This window comes from Notolepis coatsorum (assembly GCF_963971535.1).
Source record: "Notolepis coatsorum genome assembly, chromosome: 19".
Lineage (NCBI taxonomy): Eukaryota > Metazoa > Chordata > Actinopteri > Aulopiformes > Paralepididae > Notolepis > Notolepis coatsorum.
In genome coordinates this window covers 64,094,338-64,120,260 of record NC_140183.1, presented here as the reverse complement: position 1 = coordinate 64,120,260, position 25,923 = coordinate 64,094,338, and the positions used below count along the sequence as shown (strand labels likewise).

The window sequence follows — 25,923 nt, the reverse complement described above, 5'->3', positions numbered from 1 at the left end:
CAAGTTCAAGGAAGCTGTATACAATTGTTGAAACGATAAACAATGTCCCCATTAAGTACTTAAATACTTTATTTGAGTATAATGGTAAATAAATAGGGAACTTAAATTTTTACGAGTGTACCAGTATTTCTACTTTTACTCAAGTAAAGGATCTGGGTTCTTCTCTCACCTTTGCTGAGGTGGGAGGGAGCATGCAGAGAGAGAGGAGGAGGAGGAATGAAGGGGTTTACTTGTCTGGTCTAGAACCCTGACATGGCCTCTTAAAAAGCCCTCTAGTCTAAACCAATAACATAAGCTGTACAATATGTTCCAAGTGTGAATGAAGCCAACTATGGTGGTATTCTGAAGGGTAGATTGGGATAAGAACCTGTCCGGACTAAAGATAAGAACCTGTCCAAATGTCCTGAACTCTCAAGAATAAAATAATATTCTAATGCCCTTTTCATTAACTCAATGGAGGCCAAACCCTAGATAAGTCGTGTTAACTCGTCCATGCGTTGGGCGCCAGACCCGACATTTCTCGGGTTTTGGTTGTTTATTCCTTTATTCGATATTTTTATTCATCCAGGGACCTTGGTGTTACCATAGAGATCGCCAAAGTGCAATTACGGCCGCATCCAGCTAGACGGCGGTAGCGAGCACCCTTTGTAACCTTGTATCTTGGCCTGTGTAACAGCCAAATGTCTCCGGGCTCACTTTTCTTTGTTGGGCGAGTGGAGCGGTTCTCCCGGTTCCATTGAAGCGCGTCAAATATCCCCGATCCATATGTTGTGGTGGGTTATGCCGTGGACCAAATGGACATCGGATGTACCAGATGGCGATCAAACAATTGGAATATTATTTTTGGAATACTCCCGATCACAGGTAAGGACTATCTGATGTAAATTTTTGCTTGATCGTGCAATGCTTTTATACCGATCGAGCTGATAAGCGTTTTTAGTGGTCAATACGAATGCCGTTACTGGCGATCAAATAATTAGAAACGACCCCCCCTTTCATGCATTCATGATGAAACATAATACCTATGACATAGATTTGATTTGGGAATAGTAGCGTGTACAGGCAAGAAACGGCAACATTTATAGTAGAATTGACGTATAAGGCTATAACCCCAGGAATTACCCCAGACTGCTCTAAAACCATACTTGTATTCAACGCGGTATAACACGGGAACGTATGGATGGAAACTATACAACTATAGACCAAACCATACAACAACTATAACACAACAACCATACAACAACCACACAACAACAACCATACAACAACAACCACACAACTATACAATAACCACACAACAATCATACAACAGCTGTACAACAGCTGTACAACAAGCACACAACTATACAACAACCACACAACTATACAACAAACATACAACAACTATACAATAACCACACAACAACTGTACAACAACAACAACCATACAACAACTATACTATACAACAACCATACAACATCAAGCATCCCCCTGGCTGTGGCTCCAAACCCTGTCCTTCTCGTGGTGTAGGCAGTCTTGTTGATTTAATCAACAGGAATTTCAGGCTCACTCTCCCCACAGTCTTTATCTCCCGGGATGAGTAGCCACGTTAGTTAGCCAGCAGGGATGAGAGCAGGGGACTGGGGAGGGAGACATGGTGAGAGCAGGGGCCGGGATGAGAGCAGGGGGCTGGGGAGGGAGACATGGTGAGAGCAGGGGACTGGATGAGAGCAGGGGGCTGGGGAGGGAGACATGGTGAGAGCAGGTTGCTGGCTAACTAACGTGGCTACTCGTCCCGGGAGATAACGGCGCTGCCTGGCTGGTTGTTGGCTAACTAACGTGGCTACTCGTCCCGGGAGATAACGTTCCTCAACGTTATATAGACAGGTCATGTTTTGTAAACTGACGTTATGTTTAGAATGGGAATACATGGGTCGGGAAAGATAGTTAGCTCAAAGCTAATCCGGAGGGCAGCTAACAGTAGCTACTGTCTAACTGTGATGCATTTTCTGTTTGCAGTCCAATGTTCACCAAAACACACACCCACACACTTATAATTTGTTCCTCAACGTTATATAGACGGGTCATGTTTTGTAAACTGACGTTATGTTTAGAATGGGAATACATGGGTCGGGAAAGATAGTTAGCTCAAAGCTAATCCGGCCTGTTTAACCACTAGCTTCTGTTAGCTAATGAAGGCTAATGCTGGCTGAGCAAGGAAACTAACAGTAAACGTTTTTACATGAAATACAGCCCAAAAACCCTGCTGACAAACGTTTGCTTATTAAATACATTCTATACTATAATAATACAAACGTTTCATTGCCTCTCTGTGCCGACAAAGTTGTTTAAATAAGGGGAGAAAAGTAGCTAAAACCAATGTATTTGGATGGGACAGGAAGTACTATTGGCAACCGGAAGTCAGCCGGAAGTGCCTACTTTCAATTTGTGCAAGTGGAGAATAGCGATAGCAACTGAACATTTTGAAGGATTAAAGATAGAGCTGATGGCGAATCTATTTGAGGCACAGGGGCGGCGCAAAGAGGGTCACGTCCTCCCCGTCTTAGTCAAGGGACATTTAACACTCCGGTCGTTGCTCAGGGACAGCCGGAGACAGGGAGATAGGGGGCGGCGCAGAGAGGGTCGCAAACTCCCCGACGTCATCGCGGGACATCCGGCACTCCGGTCACCACTACGAGACCTCCGGAGACAGGGGGGCACGCAGAGGGGGTCGCAACCTCCCGGCCTTCGTCACAAGTGTTGAAATGTTCCACAAGTTCAAGGAAGCTGTATACAATTGTTGAAACGATAAACAATGTCCCCATTAAGTACTTAAATACTTTATTTGAGTATAATGGTAAATAAATAGGGAACTTAAATTTTTACGAGTGTACCAGTATTTCTACTTTTACTCAAGTAAAGGATCTGGGTTCTTCTCTCACCTTTGCTGAGGTGGGAGGGAGCATGCAGAGAGAGAGGAGGAGGAGGAATGAAGGGGTTTACTTGTCTGGTCTAGAACCCTGACATGGCCTCTTAAAAAGCCCTCTAGTCTAAACCAATAACATAAGCTGTACAATATGTTCCAAGTGTGAATGAAGCCAACTATGGTGGTATTCTGAAGGGTAGATTGGGATAAGAACCTGTCCGGACTAAAGATAAGAACCTGTCCAAATGTCCTGAACTCTCAAGAATAAAATAATATTCTAATGCCCTTTTCATTAACTCAATGGAGGCCAAACCCTAGATAAGTCGTGTTAACTCGTCCATGCGTTGGGCGCCAGACCCGACATTTCTCGGGTTTTGGTTGTTTATTCCTTTATTCGATATTTTTATTCATCCAGGGACCTTGGTGTTACCATAGAGATCGCCAAAGTGCAATTACGGCCGCATCCAGCTAGACGGCGGTAGCGAGCACCCTTTGTAACCTTGTATCTTGGCCTGTGTAACAGCCAAATGTCTCCGGGCTCACTTTTCTTTGTTGGGCGAGTGGAGCGGTTCTCCCGGTTCCATTGAAGCGCGTCAAATATCCCCGATCCATATGTTGTGGTGGGTTATGCCGTGGACCAAATGGACATCGGATGTACCAGATGGCGATCAAACAATTGGAATATTATTTTTGGAATACTCCCGATCACAGGTAAGGACTATCTGACGTAAATTTTTGCTTGATCGTGCAATGCTTTTATACCGATCGAGCTGATAAGCGTTTTTAGTGGTCAATACGAATGCCGTTACTGGCTATCAAATAATTAGAAACGACCCCCCCTTTCATGCATTCATGATGAAACATAATACCTATGACATAGATTTGATTTGGGAATAGTAGCGTGTACAGGCAAGAAACGGCAACATTTATAGTAGAATTGACGTATAAGGCTATAACCCCAGGAATTACCCCAGACTGCTCTAAAACCATACTTGTATTCAACGCGGTATAACACGGGAACGTATGGATGGAAACTATACAACTATAGACCAAACCATACAACAACTATAACACAACAACCATACAACAACCACACAACAACAACCATACAACAACAACCACACAACTATACAATAACCACACAACAATCATACAACAGCTGTACAACAGCTGTACAACAAGCACACAACTATACAACAACCACACAACTATACAACAAACATACAACAACTATACAATAACCACACAACAACTGTACAACAACAACAACCATACAACAACTATACTATACAACAACCATACAACATCAAGCATCCCCCTGGCTGTGGCTCCAAACCCTGTCCTTCTCGTGGTGTAGGCAGTCTTGTTGATTTAATCAACAGGAATTTCAGGCTCACTCTCCCCACAGTCTTTATCTTTTGAATTCCTTGCATTTAAAGCCTGTTGCTCAATGAACATATCATGCTCTGAATTCATCACTTTACTTGACTCAACTTCAACCTCACCCAGCATGTCACTTTCCCTCACCCATGTCAAATGTCATATCCCTGACCTGGTCTGGTCTGCTTTACCAGTACTCAACATCCATTCATCCCCATTTCCTCTATTCCACTCACTATTTCATCCTCAACCCCACATGCACACCTCCTCAGAGAAATAACATTCTGAAATACAACATCTTATCGATCCCCTCCAACTCTCTCCAAATCTGCTCTCCAATGCTCTCCCCCCGGAACCAGCCGTCACCTCACCTGATGATCTCGCCACCAAGCTCAACACTACCCTGCCTGCCTCCCTCAACATACTGGCCCCTCTCAAAATAAAAAATAAAACGTCTCCATCAACACCCCTCCACCCTGGTTCACACCTGTGCTCCGTACAATGAAACAGACTGAGCGCCAACTGGAACGACTTACCAAGAAAACATCACTCACTGTCCACCAAGAAGCCTACAAACGCCACCTCTCCGCTTAAAAAGATCCCCTCACTGCCGTCACGTTTGCCTATTTCTCCACCATTATCAATGACTCCAGCCGTAACCCCCATGTCCTCTTATCCACTGTGAACAACGTCCTCAAGCCCTGTACCGATGCCCTCTCCACCTCTTCACCTGAACAATGCAATTCATTCCATACATCTTTGCAGACAAAATCACTACTATTAATAACTCACTGTCCCCTGCATCTGACCAAACAGCCCATATTCAGCCCCTCTCCTCTCCATCCCTCTTGACGTATCTCTTCAAAGCAGATGGATAATAATGATGAAGCTGCAGAGAGGGGTTGGTCTGGTTTTTAGGTACAGTTGTGTGTCGTCAGCATAGCGGTGACCTTTACCTCCCATGCCGGCTGATAAAATGGCTGAGGGGGAGCATGTAGAGGGTGAACAGAATGGGGCAGAGAACTGACCCTTGAGGGACACCACAGGTGACAAGTTGTGTCTGGGATTTGTAATCTCCCAGAGAGACCAGACAGATACGACTGAAACCAGTTCAGGGCAGAACTGGAGAGTCCTATGATGTTGTGGAGGCAGTCGAGAAGGATGTCATGGTCGACGGTGTCAGACGCTGCACTAGTTCAGGTCAAGGAGGACCAGGAGAGGGGGGGAGCCAGCACCGGCCGTGTGGTGGAAGGCCGTCCGGCTCTTTCCTTAAATACACGTTTCCCATTGTCTACCATTCCCCCTCACGTCTACCCCCTCCTAGCCCACCATCCCGTCACCCCTCCCCCTTCTCACTCCCACCTGGGCAGACCAGACCACACCCCTGCTCCCTCCTTCACTTCCCCAACCCAATCAACCCCTTTGACCTGGAGACAACCCCTCTCCTCTCTACTATAAAGACCTACGTTTTACTGGATTCAAGCTCTTATACTAGGCCTGTGTCACTCCTGGAGTCATCCAGCAATAACTCTTGACCTAGTTTGTACCTGATACTCTGTTTGAGTGTTAACTAAGTCTGTATTTGACTTGAGTACATCCTTACTCATGGTAAATTCCTCCACAGCTGCCATCAGTAGGTCATTTGTGAGCAGTGTGTTTCTGTGCTGTGGGCTGTTTCTGTGCTGTGGGCTGTTTCTGTGCTGTGGGCTGTTTCTGTGCTGTGGGCTGTTTCTGTGCTGTGGGCTGTTGTACTTGAGATGGTCCTGGAGCTGAGCAGCAACCACTTCTTTCCACCGCCTTGGACAGGAATGGAAGGTTATAAATGGGTCTGTAATTCACTAGAACCTCTGGGGTCCAGAGTTAGCTTCTTGAGAAGGGGTCTGATGACGGCAGTATCTAGAGCAGGTGGAACATGACTAGCTTGGAGGGAGTGGTTTATAACTCGGGTAATAAGTGGACTAAGAGCTGGGATGTACAATTTTACCAGAGCTGTGGGTAGGGCTGTACCGAATGCTTCGAAGCTTCGATCATAATGTTGACATTCGAATTCTAAATTAACATTCGAATTTGTAATTTTTAATAAAAAAAAGTGTTATATATTTTTTATGTGTCTATTCAATCTGTTTAAACCAATGGGGGTTTTCTTCACAGTTGCAGTTAAAGATTAGGCTACACTAATATTATAATATTATACTATAAGACGTCACCATTACTTTCATACCAACCGTGCCCTTATTGGATTATTTATGTTGACGAAACTGATGAGTTATATTCATTAAAGAAAGTTGATTTAATAAAAGAAAAATACTAATTTAATCAGATTAATCACTTTATTCAAATTGAGGATTTAGTTTTAAAAAAAATTATGAAGTACTATTTTTTTATAGACATTCAAAGCTTCGTTTGAATACTTCAATCAAAGCTTCGAATGTTAGAAAAATGACATTCGGTACAGCCCTAGCTGTGGGGAAGGCAGAGGGGGACATGGAGAGCAGAGTGAATGTTGTTGACCTTTGCTCTGAAAAAGTCAATAGAATTGTTGCACTGCTGTGGTTTCAGTTTGTGGAAGAGTTGACACTAGGGGTGGGAATTAGTGGTCTGCAAAGGCCTTGAAATGAAGCCCGTGCCCTGCCCGAGCCTGTGAACTTCAGGCCCTGCCCGAAAATAAGCCCGACTGTAAATAATATTTTAAGCCCTAGCCAGGGGTGCAGTGCTGGGCAAACGCGGTCAAACGGCGTTTGGCCTTCGTCACTGAGGCCGAAGTGCGCGCATCCTATTATTATGCAAAGTCTAGGTGATAAAATTACTCGTCGCGCCACTTATCACCTAGACTTTGCATAATAATAGGATACCGACAACCAAATACAAGCCCTGTAGGTGTGGTGGGGGGTTGCTTGATCTCCCGACTTCACTGGAAGGATGAGACAAGGTGTATCATCTGTTTTGTGCGCAACAGAGGGAACATGTATGCGTGTGCGCAGGCGTTTGGCCTTCGCCCATATTACGACTGCACCCCTGGCCCTAGCCCGCGTGAAAACCCGAAAAAAAATTATTATTATTAAAATATATATTTTTTGTATTTGTTTTAAATATTCGAAACACTGTTTTTTTTTTTTTTTGATCAAATATTTTTATTTTCTTCTTTTTTCCAACATGAAACAAAACATATCACAATACAACAACAACAATACATAAAAAGACTTACTCAACACCACATGACAAGACAACTACTGATACAACTGTACAGTGATCATCCTAACATGGACACTCGCTCGTTCTCTTCCCCCCCCCCCCCGCTCACCCCAGGACCTCAACATGAGTCACACTCATAATACATCACAATACATCACTCAGCAAAAAAAAAAAAAAAACAAGAATCAAAACAAACATTTCCAAACTTATATGCGTTCCCTCAACTTTGCCACTGTAGCCAACCAAATTACGATATCAGATTCCCTAACCCCTATAACACGTGCCGTGGATATCTCCAAATAGATCACGTCAAGGTAGGTGAGAAACCATACCTTTGGACAGAGTCTATCTGGATGAAACCAACGTGAGGCAATCAATTTTTTTGCGGCTGTGAGGCCGGCCAAAATTAGTTTTTTCACCTGTATAGAGGTCGGTAATTTAGAGAGATCATTCAGTAATAGTACAGAAGGAGATACAGGTATGGTTAGAGAGAAAATGTCTGCGAGCTGATATGTAACATTTTCCCAAAAAATCACAACAGGAGGGCATTCCCAGTACATATGCATAAATGTACCTGTGGCGCCACTTGGACACAAGGTACACAGAGAGTCAGGTCTGAGACCCATTGAATTCAATCGTCTAGGGGTTAAATAAGTCCTGTGAATAAAATTCAGATGAATCTGTTGGTGATCTGGGTTGTGTGAGGATAACCGAACATTTTCCCAGACTGCATCCCAATCAAAATCTACATCCAACTCCAGAACATCCTTTCTCCAAATCGTATCCAGGGGGAGCTCTTTATACGAGGTCATGAGTAAATGGCGATAAAAGTCAGAGACAAAGCCTCTCGATGTCTCCTTGTCATAAAAGAACTTGTGAAAGCGGTGATGCACTAGTGGAGCATCCCATGGCACGCCATGAGCCTTCAGAGCTGCTCTTATTTGTAAATAAAAGAAAAAGGAGGTTCCGGGGAGATCATATCCGTTGGATATATCCTGGAAAGATCGGAGGCCAGAGTTATCAAAGATATCCCCCAATGTGTGGATACCTTTCTTTTCCCATCTAGGGTACCTAATAGGTTGTTGTTCAATAAGGAGAAGATTGTTATTAAATAGAGGGGAATGCGTGTGCCATTGATGGCGGTTTGTACCCACTTTCTGAGTGTCACGCCAAGTTTGGATCACATGTGTGATTAAAGGGCCAAATCTTAATTTACATTGTTTAATTGATATGTTGGTATACACAATATCCTGAAGTCTATATGGGGACACCAACTTCTCCTCCAATGGTCGCCAAGATACAGCTGCTTGAGCATCAAACCAAGTGATCAAAGGTCTCAGAGAGAAAGCCTGAAAATAATATTTAAAGTCTGGAAATGCTAAGCCCCCATCGAGTTTACTCCTTTGGGCAGTTGATCTCTTCAAGCGCGGGCGTTTATTGTTCCAAACGAATTTATACGAGGCAGAGTGCAATTTCTGCCAGTAACCAACAGGAGGAGGTAACGGGAGCATGGAGCTGATAAAGTTAATTCTGGGTAAAATATTCATTTTAATTATTGACGCACGGGCCTGTAATGAATTTTTTTATTTGGACCATCTGTTAAAGTCATTCGTAATCCTGTCACCCAAGCTGGAGTAATTATACCTTACCGTCTGGCCTATAGTGGGGAATATTTCAATCCCGAGACATTTAAAGTGCTCCACCATAAGCATGTTTGCCGGTAAGATGGTAGCCTTCGCAGGCTCATTAAGTGGAAGAAAAGCAGATTTTGGCCAGTTGATCTTAAAGCCGGACAGGCTGCCGAATTCATCTATCACGCCGAGCAGATGAGGTAGAGAGATGGAGGGATTTTGCATAAACAGGAGTACATCATCTGCGTATAAGCTAATATGATGATGTGTGCCCTGAATTGAAATAGGAGACATAATTTGGGATTGTCTTATGTATTGAGCTAGGGGTTCGAGGGATAAAGCGAAGAGTCTGGGACTAAGAGGACAACCCTGTCTAGAAGAACGCGAGACAGAGAAGAGTGGCGAACAGAACTTTCCCGTTAAGATCATGGCCGAAGGCTCAGTGTATAATACTTTGATCATATGAATGAAACCCTGTTTTATATGAACTTAATAAATAAACAAAAACGAAAATGTCCAATAGGTCTGCCTAAATAACGCATATCACGCTGAAAACTAAGAAGCATTTACATAGCCTGTTTCGCTCTCATTAGAATGCCGTCCCAGTGCTCGCTTATTAGACTGACTCACACGGCAGCCTCGTAAAACGTATTGAAGGCTATAGAATCTTCTTTGACACACACACACACACACACACACAACACAATAGCCTACTCAGTCACTATACAAACAAACAGAAATCAGATTTCGAGCAGAGCAACATAATGAAAAGCACAACAAAACAGGGCAGCAGCGACCCAGCAAATAATAAACATCACTCACCACTTCGCTGTTGACGTCAGCAACGCGTTGAACAACGTTAACAAAACTTCGCCAACCGGCTACATACATCCAAGAACAAATAAAAAGTTCGCCAACTGGCTATATTCCAACACAACCAATCGAGTTGTCCCCTGAGTTCTCCCTGCGCGCTGCGGTAATTACATCCAAATGTTTCTCTGATGACAGCTTGCGCGAAAGAGAAAACGAAACTTAAGGAAAACGAAGGTTATCCTATAACCCTAGTTATATGAAAAAAATTAAAAAAAAAAACTGCGGTGCCCGGGCCCGGCCGAGCCCGAATTATTTATTTAAAAAAAAGCCCTACCCAGCCCGAACCCGCCGGGCTGGGTAGGGCCCCGTCGGGCCTGGGCAAGGTTGCAGTGCACTAGTGGGAATCACCAGAGGCCTCACGATACGATATTATCACGATACTTAAGTCACGATAGTATTGCGATTCAAAATATATTGCGATATGCTGAGTATTGCGATATCTATATTGTGATTTATTACCTTTTTTCAACTGCAAAGTAAAACTGTCAACATGTTTTATCTAATAAAATAAAGTTTTCAGTCTGTTCATCTCACTTCAATAATTTTGCAGCAAATGGGATTTTCTCAAGCAGACAGATGTCAACACTAATCTGTGTTGCATGTACCTGACAAACTGAACTTTTTGTATTACAGTCATATTCCAACTTAACTGAATGCACACGTGTGTGTGGACTACTGTACTATTACAGGTATTGAAATGAACAATGCAACTTCCTTATACAAAAAGAAATTAAGTTACGCAGCCCCAGAGCCCTTCAGCAACTGGGGGGTTTGAAATTAAATGACTGTTAAATTGAAATTAACACAGAAATTAGGGGGGCTCCAGTAGCTCACCGCGTATCTCGGCGCTATTTCTGCGTCGGGAGGAGCCGTGCTGCGTCACGGTTCTGGTTGACTCCGAGTTCGATTCCCGGACCCGCCGTCATTTGCCGAATGTCTTCCCCTGTTCTCCCTCCCATTTCACTCTACAACTGTCGGTCATGCTTGACCAGAAAAGCGATAAACGCTAAAAAATTAAGTTTATTTAAAAAAATAAATAAAAATTAACACATAAATTCGTGTGGTGAGGGCTCAAGAAAGACGTGACGACCTGGGTCGACGCATGTGTGGCCTGCCAACAGGCTAAAGTGCACCGACATACTAAGGCCCCGCTGGCGGCATTCGAAGCTGCGCGCAGGCCTGACGGACAGCAATTGGGTGGACAAACTGCCGTGGGTCATGCTCGGGCTTAGGAGTGCCCCCAAGGAAGACCTGCAGTCCTCTTCCGCGGAACTGGTATATGGCCAGACATTGCGCGTCCCAGGGGATTTTATTCCGGACACGTCGACCGCCTGGTCCGTGGTCAGCCAACGCGCCTCCCTGCGGGAAGCCGCGCAGACCTTCGCCCCGATCCCCACGTCGCAGCATGGTACCCCTGTTTCCCGGATGCCGTGCGGCCTGCACAAGGCGGAGTACGTTTTTGTTTGCCACGACGCGCACCGGGGGTCCCTACGCCTAGGGTTGGGCATCGTTTGGATTTGAACGATTCCGGTTCCGATTCCGATTCTCCATATCGATTCCTGTTCTAAACGATTCTCGATTCCGATTCTTTGAGGTGCAGGTCAAAACAGGTCACAGCTTATTTCGAAGGAGATTTTTTATTTTAATTTTTTTTTTCAAAAAGAAAATCATACTATTCACATTTTCAGTTGACTTGATACAGTTTAATTTGGTTGCTGTACTGTAACTAGGGTATTAAAGTAAAAAAAAAAAAAAAGTAAAAAAAAAAAAAAATCGAAATTTAGAATCGAAATTCAAATATGTTACTTCCGGTTCCAGAACCGGAAGTTAGGAACCGGTTCCCATTAGAACCGGTTTTCGGTGCCCAACCCTACCTACGCCCCCCTTACGATGGCCCATTTAGGGTCCTGCAGCACGGTGACAAGGACCTGATGATCGACATGGGCGGTAGGAAGGAGACCGTGTCAGTAGACAGGATCAAGCCCGCACACGTGGACGTTTCCCAAACCGTAGAGTTGGCCCTACCCCCCCCGCAGAGGCCGTCCTCCGTTACTCCGGGATCTGCCTCGCACGGAGTCACCGGCGACCTCACCGATGTCAGTGCCCCCGGGGAGGGCGAGAGCACTTGCGCCGCTCCTCCCTTCCCGCCCCCCCCCGGTTTTCCGCATGCGCCGGGCAGTTGTTCCCCCCCCACCGGGGGGATTTTGACTATGGGTGAATTCTGGGGGGGCTTGTGTAGTGATTGTAATGGTACATAATTCACCCACGGAACTATTGTTAGGAACATTCTGGAACGTTTGTGATGATGTCATGGCAGAACATTCTAGAACCTTAGTTCTGCCCGATCATTCTGGAACGTTGGTGATGATGTCATAGTAAAACCTTCTAGAACCGCTAGCGTTCCTATTTAAGCGGTGGCAGGAACATTCTGTTTAGCTTTCTAGTAATGTATTGTATCTTGTAGTTGTGCTGATGAATATTAAAGGAGTTACCTTCGACTTCAGGACATCGCCTCAGACTCCCGTCTCTCAGCACTACAACATGTACTTGTAAAAAAATATATATATATATTTTAATATCGATACTTGGCGTCCTTGTATCGATACAGTATCGCCACGCAAAGTATCGCAATACTATACTGTATCAATATTTTCCCCCACCACTAGTTGACACACGGACACACGTAGTATCTAAGATGAGTTGTACTTTCAGATGAGCCAAGTCTAGTATTTATAGCAACTAGTTGGTGTTAACCTTCAAGTCTGGAATGTTAAATGTGACTGAGAGGCTGAGAGTGAATCGGAATCTTGGAAGACCTCCAGAATGGGCTGAAGGGTACGGGCGGGGCGGGTAGAAGGTGCCATGTGGTTGGCGTGGTAAGTCTTCGAAGAATGGTGGTGGTAACATGAGGAGAAGATATCCGCACACCTATGCCAAATGCTATATTCCACTTGAAACTGAGCTTCATAAATGTTCTCATCCTGTCTAGTGTCCCTGACTGGCTCGTGGAAGGTGCCTATATTCGTGGTGGTGGTTGCTCTGCTCATCGTGGGCTCTAAAGAGAAGCCGCCCGACCCTGGGAAAGGTGAGGACACTCACGCACGCATACACACGCACGCACGCACACACACACACACAGAAACCAATAAGAACCCTTTAATACCAACAACGGCAACTACATAGTCGGGGGGGGGGGGGGGGGGGGTTAAGGTGGATTCGCCAGGTCCTCGTAATGTCGGAAATGTATTATGTGACCAAATGGTATATACAAGGTGATAGTGTTCGGGTGCGCTAGTTAGGTCGTTCAGTCGGGACCACAATCGGATGCAAGATTCAGCCAGATTATTCATCCTTTCTTTTTTTGGTGCAGGTGGTTTGGGTGATTTCTAAGAATCCCCAGCACGTCAACATCATATTCCCAATGGCTAGTTTACCACTGGTATTTACCACTTTGTCTGCTGTTCGAGTGGAACTTCCTGATGGTAAACTCGCACAATTAGAACGTAGATTTCGGGAGAAGAGCTGAAATCACGAGACACTCGCAACCTTTACGCCCCGGCCCACGCCCTGCTACAACTCTAGATGTATGTGTCCCTGGAACTCATGCTGGCCTGCTGCCAATTAATCCTGTTTACCACATTCTCAGAACGCTTGCTTCCTAGTGTATCCGCACCAAAGAGATGCCAACACCCGTGCACTGGGGGGCGAAGCCTGTTCCTCTGCACATGTCCTTCAACTTCACAGGGTTGTGTCCAATACGAGTTTTCACGTCAGCGTTTCCTGGTCGATGAGAAGATGGGCAACAGTGAACATTAAATACTTAACCTGCAAATACTGTTCTGACATAACAATGTTGATGTAACTAAGAGATTTGATGAAAAACTAAAGTTTTTAGTGCATACTGTAGGTATTAGGGAAGGGCATTTTAAAGAAAAATCCAGATCGATTGATCGCATGCTATACTCGATTGATCGTGTATTACTCGAAAAGGGGAAAAAACAGTTTAAAAAAAATATATATATTTGAATTTTTTAATTAGTTTCGTTATTTTTGTTCATTCACGTATATATGTTTAAGGAAACCAACAAACGGTTATAATCTTACACATACACGTGAAAAGATGTTAAAAAAAAAAAGAAGAAAAAAAAAGATTTCATACAAATTTATAATTTTGTAGTGTAGAACGTTCCAGAATGATCGGGCATAACTAAGGTTCTAGAATGTACTGCCATGACATCATCACAAACGTTCCAGAATGTTCAGGCGGTCCTAATGTTCTAGAATGTTCCTAACAATAGTTCCGTGGGTGAATTATGTACCATTACAATCACTACAATTTTGGGGAAAAAAATCCGATTTTTCTCATAGCTACGAGTAATGGATTACTCACGCCCATCCCTAATAGGTATATCAACTACAATACAAGGTTCACTCTGGCATTTCCATGTTGTAAACCCATACCAGAGAGCTGATCACCAGAGGAGCGGACCTGTGTAGTATCGCCCTCATGTGTTCAAAAGGTGTAACTTCATCCAGAGTATTTCAAGGTTTTCAATGGACATTGGTAGAAATTAATTCAAATAAAATACTTATTGACCGATTTTAGAAAACTATTCGAGAGATTTGAGGGGATCCACAGGGAGCATGAAGGCTTTATTATGGAGCATGGAAATACTTAATCTCAGTCAGTGTGATGATGAGTGGCGTCACAGATGTATACTGTGTGGTGACTCAACACAAGCGCGTGCACACGCACCATGTGATGTGGAAGAATTCGACCAGATATTATTCACAGAGGCGGACAACAGAGCCTTTGATTAAACTTTGGTTGCCACGGGTCCCCGTCTCAAAACATGGTTGAATGCCAGCACCCACTTCAATAATAGCGTTGTGAACGCATAAACTATGTCTTAAATTATGGCTATGTGTCTAATCTGGCCGTTGCTTATCAATGACTTGTTTGCAGTCAACATTGTCGAAACGGATTGTTTTTTAATCGGTTCATTTCCGTTTTATACCATTTTGAAAAACCCTCGTTTTCTTAAGTTTCAGGAAAATATAAAGATTCTGTGATAAACGGCTTTTACTGGAATATTCTGGGATACACAAAAAACGTTGTCATTTTTCGGCCTATTTATGAATCGTTTTCAAATAAACGCTATGATTATCAATAGTATATGTGTACTTATGCATGCTAGAGAAGCTAGCTGAAAAATCTATTCTCATTTCCTGATCAGTGCGCGCACACACATATGGCACACGCTGATATCTCTGTGAAAACAGGTCTGATTATCCTAAGACTGGTAAAATAGATTCCTTACCTCAGATCAGATGTTCTCCAAAAAGATTATTCCAATTCCTGATCGCCATTCCAAATATCGATCGCGTTTATTGATTCAGCGCTGGGTACTGGAAATACCGATTCCACGCTGTTCTGAGGGTCGGCGAAGACTTGGATCTCTTCGGATGGCTTGCCGGATAAGTAAAATGAGGAAACTGGATTTCCCCCCCCATCAGTCTAATCCAATGGGGTGCAGTACAACAGGGAGAGACGATAGGGGGCGGTATTTTCCCAATGGAGCTCAGAGAGAGGTTGCAGCACTAACGTGAGACTAGATTGATGAAATATGAATTCAAATCGCTAATAAAAAAAACGACAAACGCTATATGTCATGGCTGGCATTCAACGGTCGGCATGAACTAACGACATATAGCGTCGTTGGCACTCAAAGTGTTAAGGATAGATCTCGAAATAAATGAATTGTGAGCTAACAAAGTATTTATACAGGAGAGTAAACAAAACAAGTGGAACATTGATGTACGTAATATGAATTACAGAGATATGTGGATAATGATGTAGACAGCTGTGTGTGTGTGTGCATGATGTGTGTACCGATGTGTAGAGAGCGAGTGAGAGAGAGAGGTAGTGTGTGTAGATAGTGTAGTTCAAGTTTTGTTTTATTTGTCACATATATTGGTACATGTACATAAGTGAAATGCTTGGTTCTGTATGAGCCTCCTGAGATTGTGTTTCATACAGTAAAAGAGTAAAAGAATAAAGACCAAACACTATGCAAAATATACAATATACAAAACAAAAATGTACAAAATGCAAAAAAACTAAATGCAAAAATTACGGTAGGTAGAAGAGGTAGTGCAAATTTGTATGTATATAAATAGATCAAATACGGTGTATCTTCTCTTCTTTCTCTCCCCAAGGAGAGCTGTCGGGGCAGGTGTTGTCGTTCGCCGCTAATACCATCTACATGGCCATCTCCTGTAGCAACCTGCGCATGAAAAACGAAGGAGGCAATCCTTCTACCAGAGGTGAGACTTCTTCTGTTGACTTCTGTCCTCCAGAAAAGACTAGAGTACACTATGACTATAACTAACACCATTGACCCGACGAGCTCCGCCGGGATCGAGCTCCGTCATGCACCTGTACCTTTTGCACATTACTTCTCAATTTCACAGCCCTGTTAAATATTCCACCCCACTGTATTTTAATTTTGATTCTAATTCGTGTATATACCCGACTACATCATGCACAATTGTACAGCCCTGGCCTATTTTTTTTTTATTTTTTTTTATAATCATATTATATTATATTTTAACTTAGTTTATATTCCATTTAATTTTATTCTACCCTTTATTTTATTCTACCTTAAGTGTCTGTCTGTTAATGTCGCACCAAACGACCAAATCAAATTCCTTGCAAGTGCAAACTACTTGGCAATAAAGACATTTCTGATTCAGATTCTCTCTCTCTCTTTACAAGATGGCGTGGAGCCAGCGGCCCCAAGGCCTTTCCCCCCCATCCCGGGCTTCTCTCGGGGCTACCGCTCCACGCCGGGGGGTCTGTTCCAGAGGGAGAAGGCAGCACAGAGGGCCAGCGACATCTACTTTGTCCTGCTGGCCTGGGCCATAGTTCTGGTCCAGGTGTGGCTCAACCTGTGGATCCTGCAACTTCTGCCTATCCCTGTGGCCGGTAATACACACACACGCACACAGACAGACACACACACACACAGACACACACGGACACACTCACACAGACACGCACACAGACACGCACACAGACACATACACACACACACGGACACACTCGCACAGACACACTCTCACACACACACACACACACTAGGGGTGTAAATATTTGACCCCACTCCGATTCGATTGCGATTCTTCAGGCAACGATTCAATGCATCATGAAATCTCTTCATTTGACCACAATTCGATTTGATGCGATCAGTTAATTCCCCCAAAATTTTTGAATACACAAATGTGGCTGGGGCAACTGATTCACTCAGCATGAATGGACTATAGGTCAATAAAAAATCTACCTAAATATATATTTTTAGAAAAGATAATACAAAAAAACTAATTGATTCTAACATTTTCAAATCGATGCAGTCGTCACCTTAGGATCGATGCATTGTTACACCCCTAACACACACACACACACACACACTAGGGCACTAGAGCCCAAACGTTCTAAGGTTCGGACCTTCGTTCGTTACATTAGCTAGAATCTTAATTAATGGGTTCGAACCTCTGCTTCTTTTTTTATACACATTTTTAATTTTACACTTCTTTTTTTTGCACAGAAATATATATCAGAATGTGATATATCAGAATATCACAGTACTATGTTGTGTTTACAATCATTTGAAAGTCACGAAAGTCACGCACGAACACACAGACACAACACACTATCGACAGTACTGAACCGGACAAATTATTTAGGAGCACATGTGACAGTTCGATGACCTAAACTAACGTTACCAAGCTGGTATCAGTGAGGTTTCGTGTGAGTGGTTCTCTCTCGCTCTCTTTTTTTGGTTTGCATTATTAAAGGAGATGGTTCGGAGGTCCGTTAAAAAAAAAACTGCAGAAGTTCGGGTCAGCTCTAAGTCTAACACACTTGCACACACAAACAAACAGTAAAAGTCCACTCATGGTGGTCCACTCTATTCTTTTCTTTTATCTTCTCTTCTCTTCTCTTCTCTTCTCTTCTCTTCTCTTCTCTTCTCTTCTCTCCTCTCCTGGACTTTCCCCAAGGGGATCAATAAAGAAATCTCTTCTCTTCTCTTTTCTACACACAAAAGAACTTAACTTGTGTGTATTTCTTCACAGTGTGGGCGCTGAAGAAGCTGATAGTCCACTTTGGCCTGAAAGGCTTTGCTGAGCGCACCATCGCCTCATGGTGGGCGGTGCTAGAGAGGTTTGGGCACGAGCGACAGGAGGCCCTGCTACCTGGACCAATCAGAGGCCTTGTTCAGTTCATGCACCGAATCGATACCAAGGTAATTCCTCAGACCCGCCCCCCTTCATGACGCTCATCTAGACACTCTTTGCTTTGAAACATGTCTACACACACTCACACTCACATTCACACTCACACACACACACTTTGTCTCAAACACAGGCACATCTTTGTAGGTACACTCTTCACTGTTCATTATGACGTCCCTGAAAGTGGTTCTCAATCTGCTCTACATTCTGGCCAGTGAATGTGAGGTCTTTCCAGAGGGACTTGAGGTGTGTTTGGGGGTCACCTCACCATGAGTGATCTGAGGGCTTGGTTTGAATTATCTCATAGTCTTAACGTTTTTCTACTTAATGACAACACTAATGGCACGACAGCCGTCATACTCACACGCTTGGACTTTGTTTCTGTGTGGTGTTCTTGAGATGAAGGCACCGTTCCTCCTGCTTCCAGCACACGTGTTAGATCTCATTTATAACCACACCGATTGACCCCCTGTGTATCTCCTATCCAATTCAAACTGTATCTCCTATCTAACCCAAACTCTATATCCAATCCAAATTGTGTATCTCCTATCCAATCCAAACTGTCATATCCAATCCAAACTGTTATCTCATATCCAATCCAAACTCTATATCATATCCAATCCAAATTATGTATCTCCTATCCAATCCAAACTGTAGGTCATATCCAATCCAAACTGTATCTCATATCCAATCCAAATTGTGTATCTCCTATCTAATCCAAATTGTGTCTCCTATCCAATCCAGACTGTATGTCATATCCAATCCAAACTGTATATCATACCCAATCCAAACTGTATCTCCAATCCAAACTGTATCTCATATCCAATCCAAACTGTATCTCAAATCCAAACTGTATCATATCCAATCCAAACAATCTCCTATCCAATCCAAACAGTATCTCCTATCCAATCCAAATTGTGTATTTCCTATCCAATCCAAACTGTATATCCTATTCAATCCAAACTGTATTATCCTATCCAATCCAAACTGTATATCCTATCCAACCCAAACTCTATATCCTATCCAATCCAAACACTATATCCTATCCAATCCAAACTCTATCATATCAAATCCAAACTCTATATCCTATCCAATCCATACTGTATATCCTATCCAATCCAAACTCTATATCCTATCCAATACAAACTATATCCTATCCAATACAAATTGTGTATCTCCTATCCAATCCATACTGTATATCCTATCCAATGCAAACTATATCCTATCCAATACAAACTCTATATCCTATCCAATCCAAATTGTGTATCTCCTATCCAATCCAAATTGTGTATCTCCTATCCAATCCAAACTCTATATCCTATCCAATCCAAATTGTGTATCTCCTATCCAATCCAAATTGTGTGTCTCCTATCCAATCCAAACTCTATAGCCTACCCTGTCCAAACCAATCAGAACTCTATATGCAGAGCATTCAGCTTGCCCCACTGCACTACTTCCTGGTTCCCTCCCAGCTTGTACCCAATCAGAGGTCTTGTTCTTTGTTGCTTGGGTACATGTGATGATTTGTGCACAGATCTGTCCAATAATAATGTCCCCAATGTCTCTTTGTCTTCTCCCAAAAGCTCTGGCATTGGCTTAACAAGCAGGTAATGAACTAGAGCAAAATAGAGAGAGAGTGACTGAAAGAGAGAGAGAGAGAGTGTGTGTGTGTGTGTGTGTGTGTGTGTGTGTGTGTGTGTGTGTGTGTGTGTGTGTGGCAGTAAGCACACACTTAGTAGCTTGGACTGACGCTTTATCCATCCACTATCATCCTCCATCCTGTCTCGTTGTCTGTCCTCTCACTGACCCTCCCCTCCTCCTCCTCCTCCTCGCACTTCCTCCTTCTGCTGCTCTATTTCTGAAGCTACGCCGGGGGGGGGGGGGCTCATTGGCACCTTGGCTCCTAATCCCCTTCCATAGCTTCGCCCTCTGTGACCTGATGTGGCTGTTTGGCTTCAGCGTGCTTGAAACTGCATGCCGCAGGACGGCAGATGTGCCGTTAGATGGGGGGCGGGGCAGACTTGGCAGGGGACTAGCGGGGGGGGGGGGGGGGGGGGGGGTTGCAGTGCCTCCCTTAATGCTACACTGACGTAGTGGCCCAGAGCCAGCGCAACGGTTTATATTCATCACTAGCTGCGGGGGGGGGGGCGCTGCTGCGCTGCTGCGCTGCTGCGCTGCTGCGCTGCTGCTGCCTTCGTGTTTATACAGAGATTAAGGTTTAGATTTTCGATCTATCCGTCGTCTTAATAGCCGCAGGGATTTGTAGCCTTGTAGTTCACTGAGCTGTGACCGCTTGATGTGTTGTAGGGGAACCACTGTCTTGGTCTAATTCTGAAAGATGTCCCTGGGATGGGAGGGACTAAAGGGGGGGGGGTCTGTCTGCCTGCCAAGTGTCGTCCCACTCCTTAATCTTGAGAGTTGAGGAGACGTTTCTAAAGAGGTTACTAGGAGCCTTTTGAATTGAAGTAATATTCTGGGTAGATTCATTTGACTTGGAAGCAGACAGTGCCGGTTAGCCTTCGGGAGAGGTGTTAGTTGGACAATGTCCACTTCCATTCATTGTGCTAAGCTAGGCTAACATGCAGCCAGATATCTTTCTACTGAACGCACAGAGAGGAAACTGGTATCTACCTTCTTGTCTCTCTCTGGAGAAGACTGTAAGCTAGTTTCCCAAAATGTTGGCGTGTTCTTTTAACACAGCAGTCCATTGCTTGTGTTTTGAATTCTGTTACTCTTATTGTTCTCCTGTTTCATAGATACAGTATGAATATCACGGCCTCCTGCTATATGGCTCCATCACTACAGTGTGTGTAACCGTTAAGAAACCGCCTCATGTATATAAGAGTTTAACTACTTAACAGAACCTCGTCATTGACGCCAGTAACTTGATTTTAACACATCGCTTCTGTGACCTCACCGCAGGTGCGTGCGTGCTCGCGCGCCTGCACACACACACACACACACACACACACACACACATACAGAAAAAGCCTAACACTGACGGAGCTGTTGAATGTCCACAGTTGAAACAAGGCTTTGGGGACATTGAGAAACCTGGGTGCTGTGTTGAGAATTCGCACCACATGGCGATACAGTAAGAGGAAGTTGTACATCTGAGTTTGAAATGTTAAAGGAACACACCAACATTTTGGGAAATTAGCTTACCGTCTTCTCCAGAGAGAGACAAGAAGATAGATACCAGTTTCCTCTCTGTGCGTTCAGTAGGAAGCTATCTGGCTGCACGTTAGCCTAGCTTAGCACAATGAATGGAAGCAGACAGTACTGGTTAGCCTTCGGGAGAGGTGTTAGTTGGACAATGCCTAGGCTAACCGGCCATGTCCGCTTCCATTCATTGTGCTAAGCTAAGCTAACGTGCAGCCAGATAGCTTTCTACTGAACGCACAGAGGGGACACTGGTATATATCTTCTTTTCTCTCTCTGGAGAAGACGATAAGCACATTTCCCAAAATGTTGGCGTGTTCCTTTAAAAGACTGACACTCAAAAAGACAAAGATATTGTAGTAGACGGAACAGTCACACATACACAGACGCACCCACACACACACACACACAGCCCCTGGGTTTGATACTGTATGCATGTTCAGTGTTTCCCCTAGATGCAACGGAGGTACACTGGGTGGAGGTATGACGGCTGCTGCTGAGTCGTTTGGTCGTAGTGAAACGTGAAGCTCTTTCATGGAAACGTCGCTGCCATAAACCCGAAACGTTCTAAACCAAGCGTAACCTTCAGCAACGTCCTTTATGCTCCATCTTATCTCTTTAGATCTACAGTATATTATTTTGCGGTACGGACGCTTCATATCCAGGTCAGTTCACACACTTGTGAGTAAAGCATATAAACGAGAAACCTTTGACCTGATAAAGTCAGCGTGACGATTTTAACAACACAAGCACCGGCCTGGGTAAGTGAGATGTCAACAAGCAAGCGGTATTGATCACGGATTCAGGATCATCATTCGTCAACTTCAGTAGCGCACTGTAACGTCACAGCAAACGCAATCATGTTACAGGAAAATGCATATAACACATATCTGTGAAATGAACAACATTATGCATTACGTTTCGGTAAAAGTATCCTCGGAAAGTATTCCACATGTTTTGTTTATCTCTCATTCCTGGAGGCGGGGCTACCGTGATGAGCGACAGCTGTCAATCTCAACAACTTTGTGGGGGGGGGGGGGGGGTTGCATGGATTGGAGGCACTGACCTTTTGGACTGTTGTAGGGTATTTGCGTTATCTAATATATTTTAGTGTTCAATAATTGTTTTAAAAGATTATACTTGTGTTCAATAAAAGTGTATTTTCCTAAATCTCACACGTAAGCTAGACAGACATTTCCCCTGCTCAGTCATTACCGTGCACAAATACTGTATGTACTGTATGTACTGTATGCACTCTGGCCTTGAGAGCCCTTCTGGTGCCGGCAGACACATCGCAACATCCCTGCAGGCTCACACGTTTATGTTGCCATCCTAGGGGAAACACTGATATTTTCATGCTTAGTGTGTGTGTGTGTGTGCGTGTACAGTATGTATGTATAATACGGTATGTATGCATATACTACGGATATTACTCCATTAGGCAGAATACCTTAAAGTACTTGTCCTCAGGGTCATAGATGGTGGTTACAGACTCCGGTTTAGATCCAAAATGGCAGTTGGCCTCTCCAGAATGCGTGTAGCTTTATGCCAAGCAAGCAGTGCAAAAATTTACCGTAGTGGCATGCAGTAATGCGCCTTTCATTTTCGCGGAAATAGGCTGTCTATTGCCATTCTCTTTGACAAACTCTAACCTTAACCAGCTCCTTAACAGCGCCTAAACTTAACCGTTCTAACCTTAACCAACTCCGAAACAATGCCTAACCTTAACCTTAACCATAGAAATTATATTGCCATTCTCTTTGACAAACTCTAACCTTAACCAGCTCCTTAACAGCGCCTAAACTTAACCGTTCTAACCTTAACCAACTCCGAAACAATGCCTAACCTTAATCGGCGAAAGAATACACGTTAAAAAAAAATCACGTTAAAAAATATTTTCGATGGGATTCGAACTCGCCAGCAAACAAGCCATAGGATCCACAGCCATGTGTCCTAGCCAATTGAGCTATTTGTTGGATACTGAATAAGGGGCGGTGACTTATATATATTGAGCTCCGCTCGTGTCGCATGCGCGGGCACCTCGCGCGAGCACGCCGGCGCACGCACGCACCTGAGCGAGCACGCCGCCGCCGGTGCACGCACGGTAGCATTTGTCTGAAAAGAAGGGCGCTTTACCGCACTAGCGTGCGGTGACGAATGCGGAAGCATTTTTGCACTGCTTGCTTGGCATTAACGTACAGGCCTCCAGAATGGAAGGACACAGGTTTCTCCATGTGTACAGCCACTACTGTATGACTACAACACTGTCTGAATAGCACTGACTTGCTTCTCTCTTTGCACCCTTCCCTCCTTCTTCCTCTCCTGCTCTCCCTCTCTCTTTCTTCTGCTCTCCCTCTCTCTTTCTTCTGCTCTCCCTCTCTCTCCTGCTCTCCCACTCTCTCTGTCCCCCCCTCTCTCCCATCTCTCTCTCTCCCATCTCTCTTCCCCATCTCTCTCTCTCCCTCTCCACCCCCCTCTGACTCTCTCTCCCTCACTATCTCTCTCTCCTCTCTCTTTCTCTCCCCCTCCCACTCCACATCTCCCCTCTCTCTTCCTCCCCGTGTCTCTGCACAGATGATCGTGTGGTTGGAGCGTTCCCTGGACAAGCTCATCAGTATCTTCATCATCTTCCTGCTGGTCACTGGAACTCTGCTCATGGCTATACTGCTCACCGTCATGGTACCGTTTGTCCCTCCGCGTCTGCCGTAGTTGTCAGGTCGGACCTGCAGCGCTGAATATCGCTGTAGTTTCGGCGGGGGTGATTTTGTCGGGGGTTAACAGAATTACGTTTTTGTCCCGCTGTGTTTTTAGGTTCATCATGAGAGCGCTCACATCATCGACGTCACCAGTAACCTCATCAACGAGACCGTGTCCAACCATCCAGAGTGGGCTAAGTACGACGATATAGACCCTCACAGAAGGAGAAATACACATAGTCTCTCTTGTGGGCAATAATGGAACAGACTGGGCCATTCTGGTGTGGAAAAGGCCCCATGAAATCCAAATAGATGAAAAAAATGTTGATGAGTCATCCAGCACACAGGGGCGTAATCGTATACTAATTTTGCGTCCAATGAAATGCTTTCTAGAATGACATTTACAGCACATTGTTACTAAGCTAGCAATCAGCCTCTTTAACTAAATTTAACAAATGTAATGTTAATGTTCAATGTTAGCTTGCTAGCTAACCTTACTAATGTTGCGTAACATTGTTAGCCTATGTTGCTAACATTAGCTCGCTAGCTTATGGGTTGACCGTAATGCACATTCAGCACTATTGGCTACTGCAAATCCCAATCAATATCCACGACAAGTCCCTCCCTAGCTTCCTGTTTTTACAGGAAACGCATAAATAATGTGGAATCAAATGACTTGCTAGCTGTTTCATGGGGACTAATGTAGTAATCCATCTGGTGTTGAAGCTGGACTGCAGAGCAGTGGGAAGTCATACAGTATCAGTATCGGTAAAGCTTCTGTAATATTTCAGAAATATTTTTGTGAGAAATCGGAGTAGTTACTTCTTATAATATATATATATTAGGGATGCTCGATATTGGCTTTTTTACCGATATACCGATATTGTCCAACTCTTAATTTCCGATACCGATATCAACCGATACCGATATATGCAGGGTTTCCCCCCCAAAAAAACGGAATAATTTCAGGTAATTAACATTACATATATCTTGTCATGGAATTAACACAACATTATGCATACGTTTGACAATAAATAAAATCATAATTTGTTCTTACTTGCTTGCCTGGGTAAATAAAGGTGAAATAAATAAATTTAATTCTTTTTTTTCTTCTTTTTTTCGATACAGATAATCTTCGATATCGCATTTTAATGCCAATATCGGTAGGCCGATAATATCGGACATCCCTAATATATATTCGTATTATATTTCCTATAATAATATGGACAACATCATTTTGTATCATGATTCACAACATCAAAATAGATCCCATGATACCATAACACAAAATAGGCAATAAATGATAAATATCGATATATTGTCTATCCCGATTTCTGTCTCTCTCCTGTTCTGTCTCTCTAATATGCAGTGTTTGGACTTTGTCATGTCTCAAAGTCTCTTAACACTTTGATTGCCAGGCAGCAGGGGGCACTGTGGGCCTTCAGTGCCAGCATTCTATTCAATGGATAGAATTGCGTGTTTGCACTGCTAAAAACTATATTTTATATTATAGCTAATGATATGGATCTAATAACGCCGTCTATTGTCAGTAAGTTGCTTCTGGTCAACATGCAAAAAACATTGTTTTTTCATCCGTTTTATACCGTTTTGAATATGAGTATAATTTGGGTGATTCATAGTAATCCCAGGAAAAGATGCGAAAATTGCATTTGAGTGAAATCCACTTATCAACACATTGTAATTTTTCGCCTGATTATCTAATCTTCCTGAAATCAACGCTAGATTATCATTATTATGTCTCCTCGTGCATACATGAAATGGGCCCTG

General features: G+C 43.8%; 1 protein-coding gene across 2 annotated transcripts in view; it reads left to right on the top strand.

Moving 5' to 3' along the window:
- The window catches only part of tmem245 (transmembrane protein 245), a 56,433-nt gene that overhangs the window by 7,829 nt on the left and 22,681 nt on the right, over positions 1–25,923 (top strand). Inside the window, exons 3-9 of one of the 2 annotated variants that reach the window (XM_084336906.1) lie at positions 12,972–13,067; positions 16,202–16,309; positions 16,761–16,970; positions 18,119–18,288; positions 19,861–19,884; positions 24,014–24,118; positions 24,251–24,333. In XM_084336906.1, coding sequence (XP_084193032.1) covers positions 12,972–13,067; positions 16,202–16,309; positions 16,761–16,970; positions 18,119–18,288; positions 19,861–19,884; positions 24,014–24,118; positions 24,251–24,333 — 796 coding nt within the window. The remainder of the gene's footprint in view (positions 1–12,971; positions 13,068–16,201; positions 16,310–16,760; positions 16,971–18,118; positions 18,289–19,860; positions 19,885–24,013; positions 24,119–24,250; positions 24,334–25,923) is intronic. The other variant, XM_084336907.1, reaches the window with a different exon arrangement.